We start from the raw sequence: 12,543 nt of genomic DNA, 5'->3' as shown, positions 1-12,543 counted from the left end.
GAGTGCGCTTGCTCATGGACAAATATTTCTTCACGTCCGACATGGAAGGCGTGATCGCAATTAGTACGGAATAGCGTGCTCCATTTACTTATATCCGCATCTGTACAAAGGGGAAGGCGTAAGATCAGCAACGCTTCGAAAAGAACGGTGCACGACGTGCGATAACGGAAACCAAAGAGAAGCACAAGTCTCGTACTGGCCATAGGACGACCTTGTTCTTATTCTTGGCGTTCATATTCTTGTTATTGGCTGTTCTATGCAGCTGCTGGATACAAATTGCTCGATTCATGTTTCTGGGAAAAGGGGGTCTACTTAGTCCATATTCATAAGCCAGTTATGCAGGAAATCTTGCAGCACAGTAGAAAAGTATGCAATTTGTGTGTTCCCGTTTCATTCTAGCCAGACTGTGTCCGCTCCGATCAGATATATACTTTCACAGCAGGAATACAGGGAAACAGCCTTACAATACCTTAACTTCCCGGCTACATATTTCCTTTCGCTTTCTTGAAAGGCCGTATACTAACATAGTTCTCTAGCTGCACCTGTTCGCAACAGCTTTATGAATATGTAAGGACTTTTTTTTGCGTTCATAAGTGGCTAACTTCCTTCGTTTAGTGTGGCTTACTTGGTACAATGGCCTTGCTCAAGGCAATGATTACTCCTGGAGAGGGACATTCGGGAGAATAAATACTAGGCAGTATTTGGGACAGCAGTGAAAGGCAACGAAGTTCCACAAACATTTTTATTCAACAACGGTAGTGAGCAGTATAACATAAACATAACAACAAGAAGTGGAAAATAATACACTTTCCCGCCGTAACACAGCCGGAAGTTCGAACTAACAGTGATGAACTCTACATGGCCACAGAGTAAATATGGCAACTGCGGTCACAACTATGTACAAACTAAATACACTAGCGCCTTCACACTGGCAGGTATTATTCTTGAGCATTAAGTAAATTGTCCGCCTTTTATACTTCCATCTTCCTCGCCTACAAAGTGGTGCGCAAGGGACTGTCGACGAGCCAGAAAAAATGAATAGCAATGAGTTTGTTTCGGAAGTTTTGCTTGAACAGAAGCTTGCGAAGTGCAATCGGAATTTTTACTATAATATTAAGCACACAATTACATGACAGGTGGGTAGATATCCGGCTGCGCTAACTAGAGGATTCTAAGGAGGAAAAAGTATGGAAATTAGGGGCTGGTTATGATATACATATCAAGGAAGCCAACAGTCTCCAAAACCATCCAGCATAAGAGAATGTCACGATGTCGTTGTTTTTTTTTTTTCGTTTAACATCGTTATAGGAAAGCCATGCGGCCACAGGGGCAAATTATACAGCCATTTCAAATATTATTAGTTGAAGAAGACTTTTCCCTGGCCCAGGGTATTTAGCGGTGCACCGGCGAGTACATCAGGAAACGAGCATTTTCAGTAGCTTAGAAGGATCCAAAATACCCCCAAGCTCTTTCATATTTGTAAAACGCTCTTAAAAGGGCAGCAAAACTTTTTCAACCTCAATTTCTCAGTAAAATGCGTATATCGCTTTTGTAGCGTCAGTCGATTCAGTTAAAAATGCTAGCTGCTTTTGCGATCGACATTTGCGATCGACGTGAAGAAAAATAAAATTTCCGGCGAGTGACTCTCTACCCTTGTCCCCCTGGGCCTTGGCCTTGACAACCATGACGCCGCTGTCGACGTTGCTTCTGCTGTTCAGAAGAGTTGATGTTCATGTGATCTGGCGATACAACAATGTGGAACTCAGCTCCTTTCCGGTCACTGCCACAACTTTCATCAAGTGGCGGCACTTGGCCTGATTGAGCCACAGCTTTAAAGCATGCGTTCTTCTGTGTATCTATTGGGCTGCACGATGCTTTGTGATGTGCTCGCAGATGGGCTCTAAAACTGCTGTTTTTTTTTTCACTTCGGTTTGAATAGCCGCCACAGATTTTGTAGCAACGTATACACGCCTATCCAACCTGAGCCACAAGCCCTGCAACATGAGTGCTCCAAGTAGAAATCAGGAGACGTCAATGCCCTAGTTTACGGGGAGATCTGCTAGGAACAGTAATACTCGAAAGGCAGGGAAAGTCGATTTCTCATATGCAACTTTGTTCATTTACAAATAAGCAGGTTGCAGGTCTGACCACATAAAGTGCAGCTTGCTTTAGCTATAACCATGCAGAACAGTATTTCATGTGTCAGCACAGGAATGGGAGTCATTTCCATTTTTTGCTGCACAAACACGTATCGGGCATGTATCATCTGGCAGAAAACGCTGCCAGGTGATAAGAAGCCCATACTATGCGTATCTGATATTCTTTTGCAAATTTTTTTTGCGCTGAATTTGGAAAACTGTGTCCCAGTGTTGTACAACGTTCCGCGAAGGCCAAAGTAAACGCTGCAGCCAGGAAATCTAGGGAGAGGCAATCTGATGATAACACTGAAAAAGAGTGACCAGAGGCTACACACATGGGGAAGGCGACACCGGCACCGCTTCAACGCGCATTTCGACTAAAAAAGCGACCTCTAAATCACAACGAACCGCTATTGACGCTAGTCTGCACAAAGACAAACAATGACACACCTGGCGAGCAATGCTTTCGCAAAGTTCCTTCAGAACACAGCCAGCACCTACCGTCAGCTTATTTCCCGTCCCTAGTGAGTTTTTTACACGCGCGGCCAAGCCCTCAGACACCCAACACAACTAGCGTACGAACGCCACACGCGCACACCTAGCCACGAATGCAGGTCTCAGGCCGGCGAATGGTAAATACAATGAGGCAGCGTCGGAGCGCAGCTCCATAGCTCAGAGGTAGCTGGACTGTCCTGGCGCGATGTTGCCGTTAGAGCCCATGTCAGCCTTGGGCTTGTAGAGCATCTCCGGGTGCAGCTTGTCGCTCTTGTCCTCCATGTAGGGGACGGTGCTCTTACTGTCGTGCAGTTGCGGCCGTCGTTTGGGCATGAGCACCAGCTTCTCGATTCGCCCCGTGGGTGCCTCGCAGGCCACGAACAGGATGTAGCTGAGCAGGTAGCTGCCCACCAGCGCACCGAAGTACTGGGTCACCTGCCATGCGTACAAGCACAGAATGCGAAAACGTCACTCAGTGAAGGTACATGCAGGCGACAAAGACGCGGAGCCCTGCTAAAGGGAACCGGACTACTTCATTTTCACCTGGGCGTTTTCATCCCAGGAAGGAAGTATTTTTTTCCCTTCTGGTTGTATGTGACAAAAAGAATGCTGGATAGGAGGATTTGAGTTGATTTGACGAGTAAATCAATTTGTCGCGCCTGGTGGACTTAGTGCCGAGAGGGCCTTAAGTTGCCGACGGGGCACTATGGTTGTCCATGGTAATTTAAGCCCCGGCGACGAATGTCCGCTGTCTGAAAACTTGTGAAATTACGTAGTGGTCACTATTTATGTCATATATAAGGGATCAAGCAGAATACAAGGCAATCAAAGACGTAACGTGCACGCTGAGCTCGCTCCTACAAACTGAGTCCGTGGAACCAAACGCACGAACACAATCTCATTCCCCTTCCCCAGCACTTGAGGCGAGCAACAAGTAGCGCACGTTTTCGGGAATTAAAGTATGTCCAAGTGAAAGGCTCTTTTTCCAGAGCCGTACAATGGCCTAACTACATTTTTGTCAACCCACCGCCAGCATGTTTTAGTTTTAGAGGTGACTGAGGCTGATTTACTTCGCTTATCATAAGCAGCTGAAATTGCTCTAGGTCACTAGGGAAGGAACACGACGCGGACACTGCGTCGGATTGCACCAAGCGGTTAAGTGCGCGCGTTTCCACCACTCACCATTGTGTAGTGCGAGAAGAATATCCTCTCTCTAGTGATGTTCAGCCGGATGTAGTAGTACGGCACGTGCAGCAGGTACACGCCGAACGAGAGCCGACTGAAAGGCACCCAAGCGCTCCACGACAGCCACGTGTTGATGTAGCCTGCAAGGCAAAGGTAGGCAGGCCATCTGTTATTGCTCTCGGGTTCTCATGCCCGGCGACAAAAACACGCGGACCGCTGACCGGAAGAGCGACTCCACAGTGCTTGTTTATGCCCCAACTGGGGCTTTTTGAAGGTGCGCCGAGAGCTCCGTGATTCTCGTTTCCTTCGGCTTTTCAACTCTCGAAGTGTGACAAGAGAGCTGGTTAGCAATCAGAAACCTATAAGCCTGAGTCCTACAATCTACCACAAGTGAACGAACCTTGATTCACCTGCCTGTATACGTCGTAGTTTTTTTTATTCAAGTATGTACCTTCACAAAGGCTGTCAATGAAAACACCGCTGTAGTTTCGTTCTGTCTTTCTGATTTTCTTGTGTTTAAATACATACATGCGCACTCTGAAGTTGCACAGTGGTTCGTTCTTTGGGGGCTACAGGTTTCTCTCAGTAAGGAAGCGGCGGAAAGGACAACTATCTGCTTCACACGCATGTTCGCGCTGCGCGACAGAGTGTACTTGGTCCGGACGATTGCAATTATTCTGTTGACGCTGCGTCTGAGGTTACTCCGCCCTGCCGACAGAAGTGTGACTGGACTTTCCATTGGTCAATATTTTACCGAACCTGAGAATTTCTTACATCCCTCAAAACTAATCGAGGACCGCAGTCGAACAGTATAGGTTTCGTACCGATCCAATAAGACTGGGCGACAGACGAATGATTTCAATATCGCAATAGCTGTGATCCGCGAACGACGATAACACGCTCTACCACCGGCGCAGCAAGGGATGATCTATACTGCGGGGAAAACAGACCGCATGAAGCGCACTCCAAGAATGGCGGCGAGCTGTGTTTGAAGTGCTCACCTATCGCAGCATTAAAAGTCGAAGACATTCTGGTTTGCCAATCTGTTTCGTTTACGGCACGCCGGTCGCAGTTTCGTTCGGCGCAGTGAAGAATACACACTGCAACATTTTTTACGCCAGCCAACCAGCTTGAAGAGGTGGGAAAGCTATCTCATGCCCACTGTTGCCGAAGAAGATGAGCGAGTGCGCCCTTCGAGAGCACTCACCGCCTCGGCCGGTGGAGCAGGCGAAGGTGAGCCAGGCGAGCCACACGGACCACAGGAGCCGCTCGGAGAAGGCGAACGACAGCTTGGCCCACTCAGCGGGGTGCTCGCCCCGGTTCCAGTCGTACATGATGAGGATCGAGGTGAGGCCGCACGCGGCGCTCATGAGCCACAGGCCCGCCTGGAGCATCTGCAAGCGAAGAACCCACCGAAGCTGATCAGACGCAGGTATCAACGCGGCCATCCGGTCCGTGGGTCCTTCCTCCCCGTCGCCCCACCCATTTCTGTCTCGTTCTTTTGTTCTCTTCCCCTCAGCGTATAAAGCGCAAATCAGAATAAAAAGCAGTCTGCTTCCTTTGAACAAAGTTTTGCTCCACAGCATGCGTAGTCACTCCTGAGCGCGTTCCGGTATGTTTCCGAAAGTGGCGGTCAGTGAACGGGAGTGAGGCCGACAACAGACAAAAATGAGTGTTCTCTGCATTGTGAGGGCTAAACAAAAGAATAACAGAGACAATGATTTTTTTCTTTAAGTAGCACCTGATCTGAGAGGCAAGAGAGCAGGCATTGGCCACTCACCTTACTAAGCTTCACCGTTGGATATTTGTACAGGAACAGCTGCGTGATCGCTCCGAAGAAGAAGGCAACGCCATGGTAGGACGGGTGGGTGTAAAATTTGTTCAGCGTTCCGGTCATTATCCTATAATGAGGAAACAAAGAAAACAGGCTTAGTCAGCTTCACGTAGATTCGCACACAGTCTTCTTTTTAATATGCGCTCTTTTGTGCAATACCCAACATAGACGTTTTGCCAGTGCCCAAATAAAAGCTCATCCAATTGAGATTGAGCAGTAAACCTATTCCTTGGGGTCTATTTGAGTGATTATGGCACGCACGAAACGCCGGGCAAGCGCGTTCTTGTTGGGACGTCCCTCTACTCTGACAGTAAACAAAATTGCGCGTTTGCAAGTGCACTTAAACCTCTGTCCTATATACCTCTCGAAAACAATAATGACAGCGAAAGCTTTTCCGGTCTCACTTCTACATGTTCCTTCCATTATCTAAGGGAGTGATTTGTTCTAAGTCAGAAACACCAAAAATTACGAATGTGGTCATATGTAACGGAGCCGAGCAGAAAAAGCAGGTGAAAAATCGCCATGAAAGGATGTCGAAAACAAGAGGGTAAGGCTATATAACTTCTCCAGGGTAGCGCTTTCCTCCTTTTTCGGTTTTAATGTCACTGAACGTAACGGTGCAGAGTAGCCTATCAGCACTGACGATAGTGGAGGTTCGGTGTATTATGAACAGAAAGCGATCTCACGTGAAGTTGTCCGCCATCGGGAGAACGAAGGGAGTGTAGATGGTGTTGGCCACTTGCCAAGCGGAGATAGAGCACGCTATGAGAGACAGCACTCCAAATATGATGATGCTGGTCCATATTTTTCTGTAAGGAAAGAAGATTTCATGTCAGGAATTATCTGAGGAAGACAAGCTCTGTAAAAAGGCATCTTTGTCGGCTCTTCTCTGGTATATTTGAGCTATATTTAACCAGAAACTGACACGACTGGCATATTGCTTAATTTGCTGTAAGTTGCTGCTTTTTCGCACAGGAACAATCTTTCCTGCTCAAGCGAGGCAACTGGAAGGCGAGAAAACCGCATTTGCACTCACAAAAATAAAACATGCGCTAAACAATGAAACTACTCCCTCAAAAGCGACATAACCAAAAATAACGGCGAAGAAGCCAGGTCCGGTCATTTGTTCTTTTATGTAACAATTAATGTAGCTAATGAATGCACTTATTTTTAGCTTAACGATAACCTTCACCATTTCGCTAATCGCAAGTGTTCTGTGGTATATTAACCCAAGATCTTGCCCTCCCCTGCCTTATTCATGGATTCACATGATTGTCATCAACGTAGCCTTGCCAAGCTAATAATTATTTGTGTGTGTGTGTGTGTTTCAAAGCAACAAACACAGATGATAAAAATGGTCATTTCTGATATTTAAGGAAAAGGGACATTCATCACCGATGCCGCTGCTTAAATACTCACTTTTGAACAGGAAATAAATTACAAAGCTGATCACGATAGCTAGTGGGGTTTACGAAAGGATATGAAAAAGGATTGTTACACCGCATGACTTTTTTCTCTAGAGTGTTAGATGTACCCCTTAGCGACTATCTGTATTTTTTAAACCGCTCATACATCGCCTATGTCTTGTGAACAACCGATCTAAGTCCACGTACTGCACGGTTTGAAAAGTTCTGTTGGAAATACACCATCGCGTAGTACTTACTTCTTGAAAAACTGGATGATAACAACGGAGATCACGAACAGCTGGAAGTCCGTCGACATGTACCACAGGTGGCCGAACATTCCCTGAGAGAAATGATTTGAATAAAAATATTAGCTCTAGTGACAGAAACATGCCTCATCTTCTAAGCAAACCGAAGAGACCGAGAAATCGACGCTCCATCGGCACCAGTGAAATTGAGGCGAAAACATGATATGGAAGGAGACGGAAGAGAGGCAGTTATGCATCGATCATCTCTATGAGTAGAATCAAAACATGCGCGTCTTTATTTTCTCTGGTTTAAATCCGGTTATTCCCTCTGAAATTCATGAAATTGACTTTTCTCATTGTTGTTACGGACGCTACAAATTCCACTCTGGATTCCTTTGTTTCATGCACTGTTGTCTTAGTTTATATATGCATTTCAGTGAGCCACTCTTCTCTCCCAGTTCTTTTGCTGATTACATGCACTGTGCACAAATAAATACACATACACACATGCACGCACAGATGTGCACATAACCTGTATGCATCCGTTCTGTCGGGCTGGGATGCGACGCGAGCAACTTTTGAGCAGTTCGAATCTGTGGTGTGTTTCTGATCAGTAACTACCCACACGAAATAAGCCAACAGCCACTGGAACCAAGAAATTCATAGGAGAATAGGAATTTTTCTAGGGTGGTGTTCATCAGGGGGAAGTTGGTTCCGTCATCGTTAGCGTAGAAAATAATTAAATACGAGGCAAAAGAAAAGACAGCGAAGCCGCCAGTGGCATCCGAACTCAGGACCTTCGCAAAGCCGCATGCAGTTGCTTGTAATGCAGTGTTCTACCAACTAGTTGCTCAGCGTGGATGTCGCACAGGCCTTCAAGCCGGAACATTATCCAAGGCAGTCGCTCACGATGGTCAACCTTGAAAGGCGCAAGAGTGCGAGTCCTGGTTCTCAACCTTTGTTTGTGTTGCATTCTGTTGACGTTAGCATTAAAAACGCACACACCTACAGTTGCACTCATACACTCTCCTAGCACTAAATGGAATACGGCTTGAAGGTACCAGCTTATGCGTTTGTACAAATTCTGTACTACACTTACGATGTGCAGGTTTCCAGTGAAGTTCCTGATTTGAAGCAGCAGGGCCCAAAATTGGGTGCGAACCTCTCTGTAGAATAACTCGTAGAGCGTAGGCGTTGTAGGGCCGCGGAACACTAGCGGCGCGAGGAACATGCACATAATGCAGAAGGCGATGGGAATGGTTCCCCTGAAAATGAAAACGTGAAAATGAAATTCAAGAGCCATGTTCTTGCGTTTGCTACTCGCCAGTTAAAAAAAAAAAAAGCACCCAGGACTCAACCTACCAAGGCAACTATTAAAAGATGGACACTTTTTACTGGCGTCGCTTTTTTTGATAAATCTACAAGCTGTCCAGTACTCGCACGTTAACGATTCCGCAGCTCTATATGTGTCTGATTTTGCCTGCCGTCAGTTCCAGTTGCTAAGACAACGAGCGAGTCTGAGAAAGGGAACAATTATTATTGAGTTCTGAACCATATCAAATGCACACGATAGTTCGAGGCAGGTCCTTGTATTATGCACTCCCAGATTCTATTGTGTTTTGGCTTGTGACGCCGATTAATGTATACCAAGGTGCCTCCTTTTTTTTAGGCGTTCTCAGTGTGACAACTCATTTCATCGTGATTTCATCGTGGTTTAGCTCGTTTTAGATATCACGACTGCGTCTAAATAGCTTTTCTGTGAAATAGTGGCACTTCCCATGGCGCTGTAGTATATTGTTTACCCATAAAGCAGGCGGCGGATATCCCGAGCGTTTTGCCAAGCATCGCTTTCCTCTAGGTCAGGAGACGATGATCGAGCCACTGCGCTCACCAAAGAGCAATTTTAACTTTTCGGCACCCTGTTATTGACGATCGCAAGGAGGCATTACTTCAAGCATGCGTTCGAAACGAAGCACGACATGAGCATTCTTACCGAATGTATCTCCTGATGATGGCTACAATGGTACCCCAAAGAGCATTTGAGCGCTCCCGCAGCAAGTTGTACGTCAGGAGGTAGCCGCTGTTCGCGAAGGGCCAAAAAGGGAAAAATAAATTAAATCACACCATAAGTGAAGAATGAGATAGCTCTTCGACAGATTTTTACATATATTTTAAGTAGAACAAACCTATTAGAGAGTCATGAGTTATAGTACCTAAATATAATTATGCAAAAATGTCTTGGATATGCTGACCTGCAGTCACGTTATATTTCTCAGACGTACGAAAACGTCTGTACGGAAAGTAACCCAGCACATCTAGTATTACTGGTACTCGTACTTCTGCTTGAAACCATCTTATTTTGCCATCCGCTAGAGAGGCAGCAAACTGTGCTTGCGTGTTCGATCAATCTGGATTTCTTCACTCCTTCGGTAGTAAGACACGATGAAATGAGGTGAGGAGCAACTAACGAGTCGCATTGAAAATTTCGAAGTGGCTTGATTAGCGCATTTCCATCAACTACTTTTTGCAGCCTGTAAATTCGTCCTCAAAAACTGTTCAAGTCACTCACAAAGCTATTGGGAACGACTCCCTAAATTATACGCGGGTGCAATTTTATTACTGCGCTAATGATGAAACAGACCTCACTATCTACGACTACGATTCAGAAATAAAAACGAGCTCTGTCCAGAGAAAGTTGCCGTCAGAAGAAGCCGCGGCAAAGTTGGAGCAACAAAACGTCATGCTGGTACTTTTCTTTGATCGTTAGTTTATGTTGCGTCTTCTCCTTTACCGAAGATATCACAGACAACTAAATAAATGACAGGCAAGGAGACAAGAAAGCTGGTGGGCTTCACAAAAGAGCACTTTGCAGTATGCTTCGAGAAGTGGGAGGGACATTCGGCTAAATGCGTAAGCTTCCAATGTAAATAGTTTGAAGTGGAGTGAGGAATCAGTGCCTTCGGCTGCCAACTTTTTTAAAGAAAAAAAAAGCCGGATACTTTAGATACCATAACTTGCGCACATTATAATAGCACGTACTTACTCCAACGGCAATAAAAAATGAAAACTGGGTCACATATATATTACAGCCCACAACATTTTCACTACATAAAAAAAAACCAAGAGCATACTGGACGAAAACATAATGTAGTGAGGCCATGGCACTTTTGTTCCTTTCGTCATTTGCGCAAAGTGCCGAACAGAACGCTCTTTCTTCTCGAGTGCTGTCGCGTTGTATGTTGTGACGTTCACTGTGGAAGCTGAATGAAATTCCGAATTACACAACCAAGAAGAAGAGAAAAATTCGCTTCACTTTGAAAGAAAATTAAGGTAGCCTTACGCGAGGAACAAGAAGGTATCAACGCTGAGATAACCAGCCATGACGAAGCAGAATGTGATGTCATCTCCATAGTGCAGAGCGTTGACAAGGCGAGCTGCAATAGAAGAGCAGATAATTTTCAATCACAATAAAAACGGATGCTAGTAACACCGTTGCCAAGTAACCAGCGCTATTCTTGCAATTTCTAGTGCACCCTTTTCAAATCTTCCTTCTTTCAGACTGTACTACAAGTCTGCTCCGGAGCAATGTCGCTTGCTTTCTTTTTTTTCTTTTTTTTTTTTTGGGGGGGGGGGGGGGGTCATGTCATGTATAACGCTAGAGCACATGAAATCTAGTGCAGGGTAAGACGCTGGATGAACGTGCTACACTTTCACACCTCGGTTTTCTTTTTGGTAAAGCCCCGAACGTCTAATACCTGAACCTTTATGTTTTCTGCCTTGTACGGGGTGTTTCATCTAAGAAATTAAAATTTTTAAAATTAAGCTTTTTGAGTTAGATGTGCTTTTTTTTCGGCATAGCATTGTCAGCGGTGTAGTACATCAGAATACCGCTAAGACGTGCTAACTAGCAGGTTGGTTGACTAATACTGAAAAGTTAGCTTTTTAACTAGGACCGTTAAGCTCCTCTGTTATTGAGAGGCTTGTAGCCCACCATAATTATTATCCATATCAGTTTTTAGAAGTTTGAAAACATGGTTCCCGTCGGCTCTACGTCCTAACACATTTTCGCTGTTTCAAGGAGTTACGTGCACTGGAGAGGTTGCTGCCTGCAAGAATCTCGAAAGCACCTGCATTTTGGCGCGATGTATCAAATTTTGTTGAGCCACAGCGCCGATGGTAATCGCGTTTTCGAAATTCCAAAAACTGATATGGATATTACTTACGGGGGGCTACACGGCTCTAAATAATTGAGGAGCCGAACGGTAATAGTTAAAAAGTTAACGATTCAATATTAGTTAACCAGCCTACTAGTTTGCATGTTTCAGCTGTATTCTGATGTGCTACACCGCTGACAATGCTAAGCCGAAAACAGCGCTCTTCTAACTCAAAACCCTATTTTTAAAAATTGTGGAAAGTCTGAGCTGAAACACCTTGTGTACGAGCGTTCAGTTTTCACCCCTGCTTGGATTAGATTACCTAATTTTTTTTAGCGCCTCGCCAATCGCGTTCCGTGCCACTTTTGCGCGCTTCTTTTTCTGTGATTTGCCAACCCGTGCCAACCAAGGGCGTCGCATTCATACCGACAGTGCTCACCCATGTTGGCGAAGTTGAAAGTGCTGTACGAGTGGCCGAGGACCACCCAGCCGATACTGAAGAAGCGCATGCCGTGCAGGAACCGCAGCTTGTACGCGTCGGACTGCTTGTCGTCGGTCACCTTCACCAGCATCTTGGAGTTCGCCACGATGGAGAAGCTCGACAGGAGGGTCAGGGCCGTTCCTGAAATGAACGAACGGGTCAGGGCGCCGTCTATGCTTCTTGCGATGACGGACGCCACGAACACGGAAGCTTATTATATGGCTGCTCCAGCAGTTTTCATTTTGCGCGCCTGACAATGTAACAAAAGACGAGCATCACTCAACTGGCTCGTTATGCCGCAACTTCCCTTGTTGTGGAGAGTCGAACTAATTTTTTTAAAATGATCCCTCTTTTTAGGAGGAATGCATTCGGACAAACTAAAGCGAGTGTAGCTCACAGTGTATTACAAACACGCGATGTGAGCCTGGGAATGTTTAGGAGAAGTCTTCATAAAGCCATAATTAGGCTTTATGAAGGCTACAAAAATTATATTCATCTAGAAATTATTATGGGGACTGATTCATCACTTCGGCGTCAGAAGTAGAAAACAAAGAGTGGTAGTAATTTCCTGTCAACATTAAGGCGCATTGAATTTCAAACTTCGC

The 12,543-nt window shown here is 45.5% G+C and overlaps 1 protein-coding gene across 1 annotated transcript in view; it reads right to left on the bottom strand.

Annotated features, from left to right (window-relative positions):
* Positions 1–728: 728 nt before the first annotated feature.
* Positions 729–12,543, bottom strand: part of LOC149351347 (nose resistant to fluoxetine protein 6-like) — a 31,716-nt gene continuing 19,901 nt past the window's right edge. Inside the window, exons 6-15 of the mRNA XM_089580696.1 lie at positions 11,897–12,079; positions 10,644–10,737; positions 9,297–9,383; positions 8,403–8,568; positions 7,316–7,398; positions 6,339–6,461; positions 5,599–5,719; positions 5,026–5,212; positions 3,816–3,958; positions 729–3,068 (exon numbers count right to left, since the gene is read on the bottom strand). Coding sequence (XP_089436822.1) covers positions 2,811–3,068; positions 3,816–3,958; positions 5,026–5,212; positions 5,599–5,719; positions 6,339–6,461; positions 7,316–7,398; positions 8,403–8,568; positions 9,297–9,383; positions 10,644–10,737; positions 11,897–12,079 — 1,445 coding nt within the window. The 3' untranslated portion in view covers positions 729–2,810. The remainder of the gene's footprint in view (positions 3,069–3,815; positions 3,959–5,025; positions 5,213–5,598; positions 5,720–6,338; positions 6,462–7,315; positions 7,399–8,402; positions 8,569–9,296; positions 9,384–10,643; positions 10,738–11,896; positions 12,080–12,543) is intronic.

Source organism: Amblyomma mixtum, chromosome 3, assembly GCF_055824585.1.
Source record: "Amblyomma mixtum isolate Tamu chromosome 3, ASM5582458v1, whole genome shotgun sequence".
Lineage (NCBI taxonomy): Eukaryota > Metazoa > Arthropoda > Arachnida > Ixodida > Ixodidae > Amblyomma > Amblyomma mixtum.
The sequence above is the reverse complement of the archived record's forward strand: the minus strand, read 5'-3'. Positions and strand labels throughout refer to the sequence as shown.